The following is a 19309-nucleotide window of genomic DNA, read 5'->3' on the forward strand; positions in this document are numbered from 1 at the left end:
AGAGTGAAGAGGAGTGGCATGCTTTCTGCAAGGCGAGGGAGCCGTGCTGCCCGTGGAGTGGTGGGAGCTGTGGCCTTAATGCCGCCCCCATGCCCCCATCTCCTGGGTCTGGGAGGAACCTGGCCTGGGTTCTCCGCGGCTGAGCGGGAAAGCTCTCAGAGGAAGAAGCACAGGACCAGGAACCAGGGAACTTGGTGTCTACCCCAGTTCTCTTGCTGACCAGTGGTCACTTTGGCCATTCGAGGAACCTCTTTGGCCTCTGATTTTTCCTTAGGGCACTGGAAGTGATGGCACCATCACCACGTCTCTGGACAGGAGAGTTTGAGGACCACTGTGAAAGTGCTGTGCAGAGTAGAGAGGCCTTTGTAGTTCAAGGTCATGTGAACACACCCACGTGACAGATGGGAAAACCAAGGTGCCTACGGGGTATCAAAGCCAGAGGCGGATACGGGTGTCCACGCTACCCTGTCCGTGCCTCATCATTGAACCAGGCAGTGTCCTGAGGAAATCCAAGTATGGTTCTTAGTGTGAGTCTTAAAGGCAGGTCCTGGAGGAAATAGGAAGGTGGGGTTAAGATTTCAAAGGAGAAAGTGTTTATGATTCCATTTTTCCCCCTCTCCCACCCCCCCAGGTATGATTCCATTTTTGTAAAACAAAACAAAAAAAGGCGCGCTCTGTATGCATGAGTGTTTAGGTAGAAAAACCATCCTAATCCGTAAAGCTCTTAGCAGGGATTTCTCTGGAAGGACTGGGGGGAGAACTTACACTTTTTACTTTTATGCATTTTTGTGTTGTGTGAACTTCTTAATAACAAGTGTATATTGCTTATTGTGACTATAACTTACTGTTAGTTAAAAAAAAAAAAAACAACCTAATAAAACTGGGCAACGCTTCAGAGGAATTTCGCCAGAGTCTTTAATTTGCCGTGATTTCGGGCATATGGCTGCGCTACCGTTAGTGGTCTCTTCTACAGAATGGGGCAGTAATGTTTGGTAATCAGTGCATTTCTCCTAGCTAAAAGGAGTCAGGGCCACGTGATTACCAGTTAGCTGGGGCATGGAGGGAGACAGCCTCCCTTTTGGTCATTTCGATGGGAGGGTGGGAAATGTTATTTGATGTTTACCTTGTTCTTGGCACATTCTTAAAATTCTCCCACTAGCTGTCTGAGGTGAAAGCATTATTATCGCCTTTAACAGTGAGGAAGGCAAGACTCAGCCAGGTTAAGGAACTTGTCCAAAGACACACAGCTACTAAATGGCAGATCCGAGGTTCAAACCCCGTTCTCTTCATCCACAGTCCCATGTTCTTTTCAAGGCGTAAGGAGAAGCCCAGAATGAGGGCTTAGAAGACCTGGGATCTAGACCCGGCTGCCACTTCCAAACCATGAGACCTGGTGTGAGTCACGGGTCCCCGTTTCTTCGACTCTAAAACGGGGATAAGGCTGTCCTTCCTGCCTCCCTCCCCGGGTCGTGGTGGCGGAAGCTAACGTTCTTCGTGCCTGCCCCATGCCCGGCCGTGGCATCCATGAGCTCATTTCATCTCTTTCTGTGACATCCAGACGGGACAACGTGTGTGACAATCCTGTGTATAAACGGCAGAGCCCTCGGCAGATGGCGAGCTATTATCCAAGTGACACTCATCGGCCCGGTTCTCTCCTGAGTCAGCCTCCCTAAGAAAGAGAAGTGAATCCGATGTTGAAATCTCTGCCCTGTCCTGAAGCAAGAGTTTTCTTAACCCTCCACTGCCCGCCCCTCAGTTGTCTTTGCAAGTAGAGTGGCTCCCGTGGGAAGTTCACTTGGAAGGCGGGCGCCGGGCACCTGCAGTCACCCCTGCTGCCCTGCCTTGTTCTGGGGCCTCAGGGTAGAGCCGAGGAGAGAAGGAGTGAAAAATTTCCATGGCCATGCCCCCGTCCACTTGGGGGGGGGTGTCAAGGGGGGGGTGTCAAAATGCCTGGGTCACCAGGGGTGACCGTGCCTCCTGCCACACGGGCGTGTTCCCTCGGGCATGTCCGGTCTTGAGTTGGTGTTTTGTGCCTGTTCTGTTGGGCGCAGGAGGGGGTCTGAGGTCGGGCCCAGCGATGTTTGCGTGCTGCCCAGTGCCGGGCCCCTGGCTTCTCTCGCTAGCCCCACAGCTCTGAGCCAGAGGAGCTTGGTGGGGGGCCCTGCTCTGTCTTCCGGGGTCTCCTCCGGCCTCTGCCGTGGTCCAGCTTCTGGCGCGGCCGAGAGCTTCCAGGCCTTCTTGGTCCACAGGAAGGCCAATCCAGGACAAGGGTTTGCACAGTATTAGGGCACCTTCCCTTCAGGGGCTGGTGAGAGGTGCCCGGGGCCGGGGCGGGGGTCCTTCTCAGTCATGGCCAAGAGTCTGCGGGACCCAGCCCCCGGGGTGTCCGGGAGCCTGGCACCTATTGGTTTCTTTCTCAGTCGGCCCGGAGTCCTGCATGTGCTTGTCAGACGCCACGTGCGAGAGGGAGCGCGCGGTGGGGGTGGGGGGTGGGGTGCTGAGGGTTCCTGTCACGGATTTCTGGGAGCTTCTGGCCTGTGACAGACCATCCGAAGGCTGAGGCTTGCGGCTTGCAGCCTCCGGAGCTGCCATGCTGTGGCCTCCGGTCACCAAACTGCAGAGGAAGGGGTTGGAGGCACGGGAGGGATTCTTGGGCACCAGCATGCGGGGTCGGAGCAGCAGCCCCTGTTTGCGCATGTGTCGGGGAGAGGGCGGGCTCAGGGAGGAGGGGCACGATCTGGAGACGCTGAGGAGAGGGGATGGAAGTGGACAAGTTGAGAAGACCACGGACTTTGGCCAAACCCCCGGAGAGCAGAAGTTGTCCTTTCTCAGGGCTGCCTCCCTCTGCCGGCTTCCGCTCCTGGGCCTCTGGCCCCACCGAAGGGATAGCCCCTCTCTTGCTGGGTTTCTTGCAGGGCGCAGCCGCCCGGAGATGTGCAGCACACGGGCAGGGGGGTTGGCCTGACACCCTCCCTCCCTCCCGCCAGCCAGGACCCAGTCGCCTTTCCCAGGTGGACAGGGGCAGTGTGGCCAGCTGCCAGGCAGGGCTGGCCTGAACAAGGGGAGCGAGGCCCCTGGCTCGGTGAGGCGCTGGGCGCTCTGGGCCCCTGGGAGTGTTCTGCAAGTGTCCCCCACGTGGGCTTTGCACCCGTGTTTCCTGCGCTGCTTGAGGGGCCCCAGTCCGTGTGCCGTGGACCCGCTGAGCCCTGCACCGGGCGCTGCCTGGCTGGCCAGCCCACCCCCGGCCCAGCATCTACGCTGGTTCAGAGGCCCCTCCTGAGCTCCCGAGGACCGGTGGAAAGGGCTCCCGGTAGCTTACTCTCTCATTCACATGAGATCCAGGAGGCCTCAGGCTCAGTTACAGCTCGGCCCCAACTTACACCTTCTTTTTGGACCCCGTTTCCACATCTCTTCTGAGAGGGGTTGTCCCACATAATGATTCATGACCTTGAACCAGAGGAGGAAAGCCTCCTCTCCACAGATGCTTGGGGGCTGGCTTGTGTTCTGTGTCCCCAGCCTGCTTCCTCCTTTGAGCTTCTAGGCTCTTTTTGGGTTTTTTCTCGGATCACTGTCCCTGTGCTAACCTGCACCTTGAGTCGGGGCAGGATGGCTGTGGAGCTGCAGAGAGCCTTGGCTTTTCTAGAAGCTTCTTCCTGTCCAGCTGGAAAACCTCAGCAGTTTTACTTGGGCTTACCTTCCACAGAATAGGGGAACTGGTCTTCCCCGAGGGATGGGAACAGTTGTAGAGAGCAGCATTAGACTTGCAGGTATGAGACCTGACTCTCTTGGCTGTGTCTTTGAACTAATCACTTTGCTTTGTGGAGCCTCAGTTTCTGCATCTGTAAAATTGGGATCAAGAGTGTGTCCCTGATAGTGTTGTTTTGAAGGTTAAATGACCTACTGGATATGAAAGCACTTGATATACTGTGAGCCATAAGATATAGAGTAGTATTCTAGCATTTAGTATGAATGGAATTCCTCTTTTGTACCAGGCAACCAGGTGAGTTCCTTTCCCTAGGGAACTCACATGTTTTATCAGAAGAGATAGACCCGTCAATAAACACTTCATGATGGAGGGTGGGGAACATGATAGCAGAAGCATGTCCCAAATGCTAGAGTAGCAATGTGACGTTTATTGATTTAGTGCATGGTCTTGCTCCTGCTCACCCATTCTCTCCCCAGCAGACAGCTTGATCTCACTGAAACACAAATGTCATTGTTGAATACTCGTCAAAGTCATCCCAAGGCTCGCTGTGCTTTGGGATCAAGTCTAAATTTGTTAACGTGTATTACTAGATCCTGCACAATGTAGCTCCTCACAGTCTTTCTAGTTGCCTCACTTTTTACACTGTGCTTGATCCATATTGAATTTCTTTATGTTCCTTGGACACACACCCCCCCCCCCCCCCCGCCTTTGGCCTTCACACATGCTCTTGACTGTGCCTGGATGCACACCCTGACATCACGCCTCCGGGAAGGCTTCTCAGTAGACTCCTGTTCCTGGGGCTGCTCACACACCCTTGTATCGTGACTGCCTCTCCCCCGCCAGACTGTGGGCACCACGACAGCAAGTTTTGCTGATCTGGTGCCAGCCTTGGGGGTAGGACAGAGCGTGTCTTCTCCTAAGGCCGTGATTCTGGCAATTTCTACTTGAGCTCTTGGTGGTTTCTGATTGCTCTTCTCTGCAGGGCTTTATCACAAGGGGGAAGGGAAAAGGTGGCTGTGGTAGCAGAGCTTGGGGGTGGGGGCAGGGTTGTCTCTGGCCGCCGAGGACACTGGGGGACTCCTGCCAATGTGCTGATGATGGTTCGTGAGGCAGGGGACACGCAGGGCCTGGGGGAGCACAAGGCATGGAGACCAGAGTGAGCAGAAGGCTGCCCCAGCTCAAATATGCAGAAATGACCTAGGGCTGAGGACTCTGTGTCCTTGAGTCAGGACGTTTCCAGCCACCCTGCAAAGTGAACATGAGATGCCATTCTCAGAAGCAAATAAGCATCAAGGTCTTTTCAGCCTCATTGGGTCATAAATCTCTCTCTCCATCCCCCGGGAGCCTTCCGTGTGCAAGGCTGCGTGCAAGGCACTGGAGGGTCAAGGTGAATGGAGCAGACCCTGTAAAGGTGACAGGTGCAGAAAGCTGTGATCCAGGCTCTACCGTGCAGAGAGATCAGTGCTGAGGGAGGGGTCATCTCCAGCCTGAGGAACTCCGACATCTGCAGGAGGAGGTGAGATTTGATCTGAACCTGGCAGGGTAGGGGAGATTTGGATAGCCGGGAAGAGAAGGAAGGGCTTTTTGGTGGGAAAGCCCAGGGATCCCCCCAGGAATGGTAGAGGTGTTTAGGCCAGAGTTCAGAGAGCACGAAGCCACACCTGCAGAGTGTTGGCACCTCGGACGTGGAAGACATTGCAAGGCTTTGAGCACGGAGAAGAATTGACCAGGGTTGCACTTTAAGAAGGTGACTGTGGCAGCGGTGTACAGGTTGGGTTGGAAGGGAGAGAGAATGAAGATGGAAAACCATTACAGTGAATGACTGAGGAGCAATCAGAAATGAGGAAGGAGAAATCCAGGCACATGGCTGTCAGGGCTTCCTAAGCCAAAGGGAAGCAAAAAGAATGAATGGTGAGACAAGGTGACTTAGAGCACAGTAGGTGCCCAATAAATACTTTCTGAGAGAATAAATGGGAAGATACTATGAAGGAAGAATAGCCAGCGACAGTCCAAGGGGTCTGTGGTTAGGAGCCTTGGAACCCCAAGGAGAATGGGGAGCCCAGGAAGAGCAGTAGATTGGGGCAGTACTTGGAATGACTTGGAAGTATGGGCATGTCGGCCCAGGCCCATGGGTGTGGGAGCCTGGGGGCTGTCTCCGTACCTTCTGGGGATGGTGGGGTTAAGGTCTTTCTGCTCTGGGCCTGCCGCCCCATGTCCTGAATGATTCCAGCCCTTTGGCCACTATTTCCACCCACCAAGAAATCGTGCCCGAGGAAACCCACCAGCACCACTGTGTCACGTTAACACTAATGTTTATTGAGCACTTTCTGTGTTCTAAGTGCTTCTCCGTCTCATCTGATCTTAAAACTCCCATCTATGAGATTTACCATGTCAGTTTCTCAGTTGAGGAAACTGAAAATCACACAGCTGTTAAGTGATGGTGCTGGGATTTGAACCCCACGTGGCTGGCTCTGGCACCCTCGTTCTTAACCTCTGTGACACTGCCATCCACTTGAGGATGGGCCAGCTACTTCTCACAGAGGAAAGGAGTCATGTGCAGGCTTAGGGCGCCTCCGGCATGTGCTTGGGGATCGAAGGGCAACTTCCATGCAACATTCGAGGATTGGAAGGGACTTGGAGCTACCTGGTTCATTTTACAGGAAGAACTGGGGCTCGGAGCATTTGCAAGACTGCTCTGAGGGATGTGGCTGATGGCATTTGCGTGACTGCTTATCTCATCATGTGATGTGTCAGCGTCTGTGGGAGCTGGTTTGTCCTAGACAGGCAGGCACCTCACCCTGTCCTGTCCCGCCCCAGCCAGACTCAAGCTGAAATGACCTTCTTCAGGCTTGGCCTCACTTCCCTTCCTTCTTATCCTTCCCGCAGATTGACAAGTATCTCTATGCCATGCGGCTCTCCGATGAAACTCTGATAGATATCATGACTCGTTTCAAGAAGGAGATGAAGAATGGCCTCTCCCGGGATTTTAATCCAACAGCCACAGTCAAGATGTTGCCAACGTTTGTAAGGTCCATCCCTGATGGTTCAGGTGAGTCTCTCACCCAGAGATTGAGCTCTGAGAGCTGAATTCTCTGTGAAAACATCCTTCCTACTTTCTCTTCATTTTTTCATTTATTCCCTCATTCATTCATTCATTCATTCATCCATCTGTTCTGCCATCCTTCCTCCATCCATCTATCCTCTATCCATCCACCCTCTCTCCCTCCCTCCATCCATCCATTCATCCATCCATCCATTCTTCATCCATCCGTCCTTCATCCATCCATCATCCATCCATCCATCCATCCATCCATCCATCCATCCATCCAGCTAGCATATGCCTACTGAACATCTACCATATGCCAGGCACTGGAGATGCCATGGTTGGACAAGGCTAATCTGCCCTCATTGGACTGACTGTCTAGTGGCTAATGATAAGAAAGGGTCGTGTGTGTGTGTGTGTGTGTGTGTGTGTGTATGTGTGTGTACCTTACAGATGCTGTGTGCATTGCTCTAGAACATGAAAGTCTCCAGAACAAATGAAGAGTTCATTTTAGGAAAATCTCTTCATCAGAGCACCAAGACCTCCCTTCAGATAAGTAGCAATCCAGTGGCCAGCTGGGTATTGGACTCAGAGGGGAGATACACATTCCCATCTAAAAGAATTTTATAGATATTAAATGAAGGTAGCCCCTCAAGCAGACAAACGGCAAGGGAGGTAGAATTAGGGAGAAAAAAATTCTCCTGTCTGTGTGTAGCTGTGTAGCTCATGGCCCACAAAGGGGAGTTGGGGGCTCCCCATGGATTGTCAGTACCCCTTCCCCAGAGGAGGGGGCTTAGCTCCTGTACCCGGCAGAGCGGAGGCTGAGAGGGCAGAGCTTGGCTCGCTTGGAGGAGGCCGTTCTGTCCGGCTGACCTGCAGCTAGTAGTTTGCAGGGGCAGGTGCCGTGCTGGGGCCGGCACGGCACCCTCCCAGGAATCCCGCTCCGAGGGGTGCTCTGTGCTCCGGCCTGGGGTTCACCTGCTGCACGAGAGGGAGGGGGAGAGATTATGGGGAGGTCGGGTTTCTCTCGGTTTCTCCAGGGGCTGTGAGTCCACGCCCTGAGAGCCTGGCCCTCACACCTGCATGGTTTCTTCCCTGCTCTGGAGGCTTCGCTTCAGGCCTCGGTTTGCAGCATCTGGTATGCTCCCAAATGGGTGCAAAATGGGTGTCCGGAAAGCAGCCGTTCCAGCCGATGTTCACAAAGGATGGGCAAGCACACAGCTTGTCGGAGCGGGCCGGCCGCGGTGGGACAGTCATGCCGGGTCTGCGGTGCTCTTTAGAAGTCCTGGATGAGATCTGGATGCTGATGGAGGGCATGTGCTCTGTTGGCTCTGTGGTCACGTACGCATTGGTGTTTATATCTCTCATGGCTCTCGACTGTTGGAAATCTATTCCACGTCCCTCCTTTTGTTTTCCTTGAGGTCCTGGTTACCAGCAGTTTTAACTTTTTAATAACGAGCAAAGAAACTCTGGTCACTTGGAGTGGTGGGGCTGTGGTGTGCCCGGGGTTTTGTTCTGATGTCTCTGGCTTTGTGGTTCACTCCTGCTTTTCCTCAGCTCCAGATGGCACCCACATCTAGGAGAATTGAGCCTTTCCAGGATTAGCAGAGTTCTGTCGGAGAGGCATGGCTGTGCCTGGTTCCAGCTAAGAGAAGGGGAAGGGGGAGGTAACGTGGGTGTGGGCAGCCCCCGGAGGGCCCCTACCCTGGTTCGGCTTGGGAGAGTGCCGAGGGCTACCTGATTCCCGCAGGGCCCCTGATCCTGTGTGACTGGCCCAGGGCTAACATGTCCAAGGACCATATGTCATGCAGGGACCGTATGTCAGCCAGGGGTGTTCTTTACTCTTTTAGAATCCATTTGCAGAGTTCAGGGTCTCTAAGTGTGATCCAGCTACATGAGTAATCTAGCCATTTACCCCTATCAGTTATTTTTCAAAATAAGGCCCAGCATTCAGACTCACTGGGGAAAAACACTCTGCAGCCCTTCTCAGACATTCATGTCGGATGCCAAGACACTGTAGGCCCTGAGCTGCAGAAAAGAAATCTATTGAACCTGGCTTACCTGCCTTTTCCCCTAACCTTTGATCTTTTCTTACATATTTCATCTATTTTGAGACACTTTCTAGTTTGAATGTTTCTGAAATCAGCAGTGCATTATCTATCACTGCACCTTAAGATTATAACGGGTGGTATTCGTTTGTTCTTCGTGTTATGTAAAATAACGACGCGTCTGACACTCAGCCCTGTTTTAAGTGTGATGACATGTGTGGTAATGCCCATGCTGGGGAGCACTGTCCTGGCTTTTCTGGAAAGGGAGCCAGCAGCCTGGGCCCCACGCCTCCTTTTGAGCCTCTCTTCTCCAGTGTGGACGGGGCCAAATATTTAGGGCCTCTGAGGAGCACAGAGTGGTGTTGACCAAAGGAGGATGAGGGGTGAAACCAAAGCCCTGCAGTATGAAGACCCCCTTCCTGTGCAGCCTGGGTCTGCCCATTGGCTCTCAGCGCCCTCCCTTGCCTCACCCGCCTAGCCCTGCCCCTGCCTCCATGCGCCTTCTGGCTTCCAGTGGTGGTGGGCAGTCCTTGGTGCTGCTTGGCCTGCCAGTTGCATGTCTCCAGTCTCTTCCTATGTCATTACAGGGCATTTCCCTCTTATGGGGATCCTAATCAGATTAGGCCCCACACTCAGGGCTTATCTTAACCTGATTACATCTGCAAAGACCTTGTTTCCAAATAAGGTCACGTTTCCAGGTCCCAAGGGTTAGGACTTAAGTGTATCTTTTTGGGGAGCACGGTGCTCCCCGAACACACCCTTATAGCCTTGCTCCCCATAACTGTTCCTAATATTCATGGTTGGGCTCAGTTCATATGCCCTGGGGCCCACACTCCATTTGGAACGGACCCCACAGCCCCACACAGGCTGATGCCAAGGCTTCGCATACCTGCCCCCAGTCCACTCCCTGCCCCTTTGTGACTGGGGTGCCTCCACTCTCACCTCCCCTGCACCCCTTTATCAACCAAGAACCAGGAGGTCCCCTGGAGTAGTCTGAATGCGGGCCTCCTTGATAGTAAACCGTGCAGTTCCCTTTTTAAATGTTAATCACTGCTTTAACTGTGTAATTAGTCAGCGACAGAATTAGTGGTAATCCCAAACCACTGAGGGATAAATTGGACTCAGCTCGGTGGAGAGATGCCCCCACCTGTTAAGGGCGGTGTGACTTCCAAGTCAAAGGGAGAAACAAACCTTTCCTTTCCTGCTGAACTTGACCCCGGGGGACTGGGCTCAGAGTTTTGAAACTCTACTGATTTTTTGGAAATGTATCAGCACATTTTTACTATTTTTCCCCCCTTTGGACATTTTTTATGGGCAGTGGTTTTTCTTTTAATTGCTCTTCAGTAATCTATATGTTAATTTTTTTCTTTTAAACCCTAAAGTGGCTTTTAGCTGCTGCATATCCTTTTTGGAGTAGGAAAGGTATGAATAATAAATAAAAGAAGGAAAATACTGAAGCTTTTTTACTTTGGTGACTTGGCTAAACAGAAAGTCCCTTTTCAGAGCTGTGAATCTCTGGGGATGGCTGGCCCTCTGCGTCTAGCTTCCCTTAGAAGGGCTCGCTCTGTGTCTCGTTCACGAAACCTCCCCTTTTTTCTCTTCCTCTCATTTCTCAGTAAGGTTACTGGAAATACTAATTAGGTGGCAAGGTTTTTGAGGGTAAATTGTGTTGAATGTTTTGCTGTTTCTGCCTCGTGGTTCTGAGCATGCGCTTTCCCCAAAGGATAAGTTGGAAAATATTTGATTTGCGGTATGTTCGGTTAATTTTGGGGGCCCCAAATATACATAGCATTTCTTTAGGTCAAAGGAAAGAAAATACTATCTTTTCCCATGGCATTTGGGCTGGTCACTTCCCTTTCTCTGTCTTTGTTTCCCTATCTGGGAAGATGGTTGGATTGTCTCAAAAATTCTCTCCACCTGTGAAATTTGCATTCTCGGGTTCTGGTTGGGTTTTTGATGTAGGTGTAGAACTGTCATCAAGTAGCTGGGTTGCAGACGCGGAGGGAGAGCCTTTGTGTCTCACCTACGGAATCAACTTGTTGAGCAGGGCAAAAGTAGGCATTTCCTGAAGGCGGGGTTTCTGTTTGCTCTGTATTTTATCCAGTACAGACCAGGACTCGAGAGAGACATCTGTCCCCGTGTTTGTTTTCCATTATTTGCTGTGAATAATGGTGGTCATCATCAAGTGGAGAGCTGCCAGGGGCCCTTCAGATGCTTTGTGTAATGAGCCTTCTCTGGAAGAGCGGTTCTCCTGGCATTGGTGGAAATGGGAAATGTGGGAAGAAGTTGCAAGTAGGAGGCAGCAGGGCAGGAAGGAACGTTGAGGCTAAAGGTTTGACGAGGTAGTTGGAGGGAAGCCCAGTGCTATAAAAAGAAGCTGAACTTGAAATTAAAGGGCGGGGGGGGGAACAAACCCAGAACACTGGATTAATCTCTGGCTCTGCTGCTTATTATCTGTCTGACCTTGGAGGCGTCACTCAACTTCCTTATGCCTCCATTTCCTCATCTGTAAAATGGGTTATCAAACCCGGCTTTTCCCTGCCTCAGAGGGCTGCAAGAGGATCAAATGAAAGTGCTCTGGAAACCGCAAACCACCGTGAGAGTTCCAGTGGGTCCTTGTCCTCCTTAACACTAGTGTCATCTAATTAATTTTCTAAGAATTCTTTGGGAGGGCCCTTCCCAGTGGATGCAGCCAGTCAGAGGATCCCCACCCTCAGGCCTAACCATGTAGGTCTAGCCCTGGGAAAAAAAGATTCAGAATTTTTCAGAATTCACTGGCATCTCTGTGATGCTATAGGGGGAGGAGGCAGAAAAAAGGGGAAAGCAAAGGCAGGCTGTCTCACTTCCACCCTGGTATCCCACAGAATGTGGAGGAGCCCCCACATAGCAGCTCTGGTACCTCAGCAGTGAGGTGATGGGGCACCGTGGCTCTAATCGGGGAACCAACCTGAGATGAAATAGATGACTTTTGTTATGGAGGGCAAGTAGGTATTTGGGGGATTCATTCCCTAATAAAGAATATTGGACTCAGGAGCCTTCTGGTTGTAGCTGAAAGAAATCGAACTCAAATGTGTGTAAGCAAAAAGAGCAAAATTTTAGGTTCATGTAACTGGGAAATCTAGTTGTAAGTTGGCTTCTGTATCCTGGGACTCACCTGTCCCTTATTCTTTCAGTCTGTGTGTTGGCTGCATTCAAAGGCTGCCTCTTCCTTAGGGTGGCAGAGATAGATGGCTCTGGCATCTGTAGCTGACAGCTGCCTCAGAGCCGGTGATCCTAGCGATGGTCTTGGAGAGGGTGATGGTTGGCTGACTTGGGTCATATGCCCATCCTGAGCCAATCATGATGGCCAGGATGGGAGACTCTGGATGCTCCTGGATCCTGCACCTGGATCACACATTGGTCCCCCTAGAGCTGGAGCAGGGGTTCAGCCTACCCCCAACCTCAGATGAAAAATGGGGAGGATAGTTATCTAAAGAGATGCTTAGACAGCCCCCAAAGTTTACCGGAAATCTTGCTGCCCTTACCAGAAGTCATCCCTTGGTATCTTTTGCCTTGGCAGAGAATAGGACGAGACACACATGCATTTGACCCAGACAGTTCTTTTGAACTAGCAGGAAACACTGATTCCCTGCTGTGTACAAGACTTAGCACGGGGGACGGAAGGAAGCATGTTACATTGCCCTCACCTTCAAGTTGCTTATCATCCAACTGAGGAAGAAAAGACACATACACGTAAAAGATAATGAGCATCACAATATTTGCAAGTATATGAGTGACTAAGAAAAGGGAGGGGCTCTGGCAGTGCCAAAGATGTGCCCACGAGCAAGTCGTTCAGTTGGATTTGTTGAGCTTTGTCCCACATCTCCCGAGCTGCAAATGTGATTTACAGAAGGAGGTGCCACCTGCCATTTCTTTGAGCAATCACACACGCACCCTGGAACCAGGGTCATTGTTCAGGGAAGGATCAGGAACTGCACTGGGCTTGACAATGACCCCCTTGTAAACTGCCTTCGGGGAAAGGCCCTCCTCAAATCGGTCAACTCCCACCTGCAGGTGTGGGGAGTGTCCAGTGTTTAGTGTTGTCTTGATATCTCAAGGTCACCTTTTCTGGTTGCTGTCTCTGACTCAAACTTCTTCTTGGGATGCTGTTGACCTGTACTTGTTGAACAAAGGAGCAGGGGAGAGCTGGAGTGGACGGGCCACATCAGGCACCTGGGATGGAGCAGGGGGCTTTGCAGAGTTGCAGAAGTGGGGCCCAGCCCCATGTACCCTAAGGCCAGATTCTTCCGGTTATCGGCAGCTGAGGTCATTTTCACTTATCCTGCTTGAAAAACTTCAGGCCTGGGTCCTGCCGAGGTGCTGCCTGAAACCTGACTCCTTCCTGCAGCAGGGGCTGAAAGCTCTCGCCTGATCTGTGTCGGCACTGACACCACTAACCGGGAGCTCCTGCGCAGACACCTGGAACCTGAGTACAAGAAGCTGCTTTGACTTAAGACCTTTGATTTAACTGCAAATGAGACTTTTGACCACGATAGCAACCGAAAAATGGGTCATGCTATTTTTTTTAAAGTTATGATGTAAAGATGGTGTAAAACAGGAAATAAATAAATACATGTTTATTCAAACATTAAAGCAGTAAAAAATTAAGTTAAAATGTTGAAACAAAGCAAAAAGCACCCATAATTTCATACTAGCACGGTGTTTGCCTTTGTGCCCGTTCATCTGCTCAAGTGGTTTAGAATTGTTTACTGTACTGAGAGTGCACTGTCTTCACTGGAGAACAAGGAGGAACAAAACCAAAAGCCGCAAGGAGTCGTGGATGTTGAGGAACCCCAGGAAAAAAACGGCCATTCTGGTGGTGCTGAAGTCTCACTCCACTGCCGCCCTTAGGGATCTGTGTCCACAAGGTCTGTCTGGCAGGCAGCTGGAGCCAGTGGTGGTGACTTTGAGCTTTGGATTCATGTTCTGGCTCTGCCATGTAGGTTGTGTGCCTGGGCTAGTCACCTAAGCCCTCCCGGCCTTTACTTGCTCACCTGCAAAATGGAGGACACAATAGTACCTACCGCACAGGGTTGAGGGAGCTAAAAATAAAATGATGCATATGAAGGACGTAGCAACTGGAGTGCACAGAGGCTTAGTGAATGTCAGTTGATGGTAAAATAAAGTGCTTTTGATATTCTAGTAATTCGTCCTGAGAGAAGGAGCCACCTCATACTGAATTCAGTTTTTTAACTGGGTAAGCAGCATGGGGATTAAGGTTCTGATGGAAACCCCTAAGAAAACTCTAAACTGGGGCACCTGGCTGGCTCAGTCAGTAGAGCACGCAACTGTTGATCTCAGGGTTGTGAGTTCGAGCCTCACGCTGGGTGTAGAGATTACTTAAAAATAAAATCTGAAAACAAACAAACAAACCAACAAACCAAAAAACCTTCTAAACGGATGCAAACAACCCATAAAGTCTGGGTCAGAATTTCCTACCAATCTGTGACACCTGCTTCCTGGCGTTCTCCCTCGGTCTGTTTCCTTTGGACCATAGAAGCAGTTTAAAACCAGTGGCATGATGTGGTGTATTCATACAATGGAATATAATTCAGTCATAGACATGGACGAGGTACTGATACATGCCACAACATAGACGAACCTTGAAAACATCAGAAACATCAGCTATAGTAGGTGAAAGAAGCCATCCACAATAGACCACCTGTCCATTGGTATGAAATGTCCAGAGTGGGAACATCTAGAGAAACAGACAGTAGATTTGTGGTCGTTGGTGGGTAAGAGGGGTTGCCAGGAAGTGGGGAGTGATGACAGCTCGTGGGTACGGAGTTTCTTTCTGGGATGCTGAAAGTGCTCTAAAATTAGGTAGTGGTGATGGTTGTGCAACTCTGTAAATATACTGAAGAACCACAGAATTCTACACTTTAAAATGGATGAATTATAACACACTGGAATTAAAATAACCTTAAAAAACTAAAATGGATGAATTGTATGATACAGGGATAATTTCTCAATAAATTTCTCAACCGACCAGCAGTATCACTGTTTTGTGCTTAATGACCAATAAGCAGGGCTACCTTGAGTGAGTGAGTGATTGGGGCACCAGCCCCTGTGATCAAGCAGCCATCGAGCATTCGTTGAGTTCTCCTGGGTGCCATGGGTAGGATGCACACAAGCCCAGGTTGTGGTTTTTTTCCCTTAAGGAACTTGAGAGAGAGGTTAAGAATGGGGAAAATTCACTCTGAGAATTCTTTGGTTTGTTCATTGATTCCTTTACCACCTCATGAGTTCAAGTATTTGTTGAGCTCTTACTGTATATCAAACACCATTCTAAGTTCCAGAAATAGAGCAATGTGTCCGAGCTGACAGGTCGGTGGAATCAAATACAAAGATGTGTCTGCTTTATAAAAGAGAAGCTTTTTTTTTCTTCCTAACCATTACCTTAAAAAATAAGAAGAAGAAACCTCAAGAGACCCAAAATAGCCAAAGCAATCTTGAAAAAGAAGAACAAAGTTGGAGGACTTTCACTTCCTTGTTTCAAATTTTCCTACAAAGCAACAATCAAGATGCTGTGGTGCTGGCATAAGGATGATAGATCAGTGGATCAGAATTGAGAGCTCAGGATATCAATTATGTATCAAAATTGGGGGGGAAGAATGGAGAGTTCAGAAACCCATACATGTATGGTCGCTTGAGTTTTGACAAAGGTGCCAAGACTGTTCAATGAAGGAATGAACCGTCTTTTCAGCAAATGTTGCTGGGATAAGTGGATATCCAGCCGTAAAAGAACTAGGTTGGACCCCTGCCTCACACCATAAAGAAAAATCAACTCAGAATGGATCAAATACCGACATGTAAGAGCTAAAACTATAAAACTCTTGGCAAGAAACACAGGTGTAAATCTCTGTGACCCTGGTTTTGGCAATGGCTTCCTTTAAGATATGACCCCAAAGGCACAAACAACAAAGGAAACAACAGATACAGTGTACTTCGTCAAAATGGAAAACTCGTATGCTTCAAAAGTCACCGTCAAGAAAGTGAAAAGGTGGCTCAGTCGTTAGGTGTCTGCCTTCGGCTCCGGTCGTGATCCCAGAGTCCTGGGATCGAGCCCCGCATCGGGCTCCCTGCTCCGCGGGAAGCCTGCTTCTCCCTCTCCCACTCCCCCTGCTTGTGTTCCCTCTCTTGCTGTGTCTCTCTCTGTCAAATAAATAAATAAAATCTTTAAAAAAAAAAAAGTGAAAAGACAGTCCACAGAATGAAAGACCATATTTACAAGTCATATATCTGATAGGGACTTAGGTCTAGAATGTGAAAGAACTCTTACAACTCAACACTCCAAAGACAATCCCATTTTTAAAATAAGCCAGGGAATCTGAATAGACATTTCGCCAAGGAAGGCAAAAAATGGCAAAGAAGCTCGTGAAGAGGTGCTCGTTGCATTTGCCAGAGAAATGCAAACCAGAATAAAATAAGATGATGATAAGAATTGAGGATGTGGAGAAATTGGAACCTTTATGATTCACTGGGGGGATGGACAATGGGGCCACTCCTCAGACACCGGTGGTAGTTCCTCAGAAAGTTCAAAGTGAGTTACCACTCAACAGCAGTTCTACTTCTAGGTATATACCCAAGGGAAATGAAAACAGGGCCGCACAAGAACTCGTGCAGAAATATCCATAGCAGTGTTATTCATGACAGCCAGAGGTAGAAATAGCCCAGAGAGTCCATCCACAGACAAATGGGTAAATGAAATGAGGTACCTCCCTACAATGGACTGTTATTTGGCCATACGGAAATGAAGTGCTGACCCCTGCTACACCAAGATGCTGGCCACAAGAGGCCACGTGCCGTGTGATGCCCTTCATACAAACTGTCCAGAATGCACACAGCAGTGGAGACAGGAGTAGGTTAATGGTTGCTTAGGGCAGCGGGGGAAGAGGGTGCTTGCTTGTTCGAGAGGGAGATAGTTAAAAGAGTACAGGATTTCTTTTTTGAGGTGAAAGCACTCTAAAACTGGTTTGAGGCAATGGTGGCATCGCTGAATTTATGAAAAACTGTGGAATTGCACACTTTAAATGGGTGACTTGTATGGTGATTTATATCTCAGTGATGCCATTACTGAAAAATAGAATATTAAAGATGCTTCCCTAGGAAAATGAGATCCCACGCAGACTTGTATTTATGCTGCTGTAGTATTGATGACTCTGGGGACTCCCGGGGCTCAGGATGGCAGTGGTGGCTGTCACCCCTGGCCTGATACCCATTGGGGCAGTTGGGGATGTCACATCGGTAGTAAAATTCACAGATTTTTACCACATTTTTGGAAACATGTGTAAGAATTACTAATGAGAAATAGGGTAAAGAATGTTAGGTGGTGGCTTGATGGTTTGGGACCCTTCCCATGGCCTCCTCCCCTGCTGCTGTGTGGTGGCCTGGGCGTACAGTGCCATTATCTGCGTCCCACTGAGGCACACCTCAGTCAGTGCACACACTGGGCCTGAGGGATGCAGCCATATCAGGCCAGTTCCTGCTACGTGACTGAGCGGGACTTCTGTTAAAAGCCTTCCCTGGGTAGAAACCACACAGTACCCCCCGGCAGGTGGGTGGATGGATAGGCAATGTGGTAACTGTACGCAGTGGGTTAGATCAGGCAGCCTCAGAAAGCAGTGAAACTCTGACACACGCTACAACATGAACTTTGAGACATTATGCAAAGTGAAAGAAGCCAGATATAAAAGGCCAAGTATTGTGTGATTCCACTTCTGTCAACTATCCAGATGAGGCAAATCTGTGGTGATAGCAAGGCGAGATCCGGTGACCCAGGGACTAGGAGAAGAAGAGTGGGGAATGGTTCTAGAGTTTCATCACCCTGTCAGGGCTGAGGGAGAGTCTTGGAGATGAATGGTGGTGGTAATGTTTGCACAACATTGTACTTAACGCCACTTTAAAGATGGTTACAGTGGTGAATTTTATGTTATGTAGATTTTACCACAGTTTAACCCTCCCCACCCCGGGGAGTAAGTGGAGGTGTGGCAGACACTCAAGGCATGGGATGGATCTCAGATATGGGGTGTTCTCGGAGTTGAGATGCTGTTTGTATTTTATGGATCACAGTGCTGTCTGGAGGAAACGGTAGGGAATTAGAAAAAGCTTGCGGGGGGCGGGGGGCGCTCTGTACAGCACCCGCCTTCCCCTGCTTGGAGCTGGCCAGCCACACGCTGGGCTGGTTTGGGTCCATTTTCCAGACAGGGCAGTGGTTGGGTGAGGTTTGCACGGGGGAGGCAGGCCAGCCGGACCCTGTCAAGAGGTGGGCAAAGCGTGGGGTCTTCCCGTCACATGTGACCCTGATGTGATACCTGTTGTCTCCCTAAACAGAAAAGGGAGATTTCATTGCCCTGGATCTTGGCGGGTCTTCCTTTCGAATTCTGAGGGTGCAAGTGAATCATGAGCAAAACCAGAATGTTCACATGGAGTCCGAGATTTACGACACCCCGGAGAACATCGTGCACGGCAGTGGAAGCCAGGTGGGTCCCCCCGCTCCCTTCTGATCAGCCTCGGCGGGCTCATACCTCTGGGAACCAGCCCCCCAAGCTCTGGTGTCTGAGCCCCTGGAAGGAGTCCCTCATAGGTTCACGTGGAGAGGGGCTGCTGGGTGGAAGGGTGTGACCGTCTAATGAGAGCCCACGGTCTGGGAAAACTGGTGCATGGGACGGGGGGGCCACTGGGACTTGCATATGCTGGAGGTATGAGGAGGGGGCCCGGCAGCTCTGTGGGCAAAGGGATTCATTTCCTAAGGATCCTGGGGTTGGCTCCTTAGTGCAGGTTTCGCAGAGCCCTTGGGTGAAAACAGCCCTTCTTCCAAGTCATTGGCTTCCCCCACCAGCTCACCTGGGGCCCAGGCCTCACAGGGTCTGGCTGTCACCTTGTAGGGCGGCGGGAATTGGAGCTCATGGCCCAAGCGCTAGTCAAGGGCTCCTGGCTACTGATTTAATAGCCTCCTGAGAGTCCTTGGTACAGAAGGGCACCATCCCCTTCCGTCACATCTGATACCTGAGGCCCGTCCCCTTGATGGGGTGCCCCCCGGAAGGGCTGTCTTCTGTAGCTGGCCAAGGGGCTGTGGGAACCCTTGCCCCGTCCCTCTGGCTGTGGTGCGTGGTGGGGGCCCTCGCTCACTGAGGACCCTGTGATCGCGGTTTCCGGTCATTCAGTGTCCTGTCAGCCTGCTGTGTATGGGAGCTGCTCCTCCCGCTTTCCTGGAGATGCTCTGGCTCCTGTAGTCTGTAGCTCGCCTCTCAGAGTCATGGTTGCTGCCCAGGAGATGTATTCGGAGCTTGCCAAATACTTGTTTTAGGAAGGGTGTGTTCATGTCAAGGCTCATGACTAAGTTCACCAGAAAACTCATTTGTTCTGACCTGGACTTTGAGATGAGACCCAGGAGCCTTCTCCTCTTGACTCTACTTTGTTTCTAAATTAATGTGGGTGGGGCCTGGGGCCAGCGGTTAATGTGGGTGGGGC

General features: G+C 50.6%; 1 protein-coding gene across 3 annotated transcripts in view; it reads left to right on the forward strand.

The window, feature by feature from the left end:
* HK1 (hexokinase 1) overlaps positions 1-19309 on the forward strand; it is a 113902-nt gene that overhangs the window by 62673 nt on the left and 31920 nt on the right. For all 3 annotated transcript variants that reach the window (XM_027596273.2, XM_027596271.2, XM_027596272.2), the window contains 2 exons: positions 6593-6755; positions 18170-18318. In XM_027596273.2, the coding sequence (XP_027452074.1) occupies positions 6593-6755; positions 18170-18318 (312 nt within the window). The remainder of the gene's footprint in view (positions 1-6592; positions 6756-18169; positions 18319-19309) is intronic.

The sequence above is a fragment of the Zalophus californianus genome, chromosome 15 (assembly GCF_009762305.2).
Source record: "Zalophus californianus isolate mZalCal1 chromosome 15, mZalCal1.pri.v2, whole genome shotgun sequence".
Lineage (NCBI taxonomy): Eukaryota > Metazoa > Chordata > Mammalia > Carnivora > Otariidae > Zalophus > Zalophus californianus.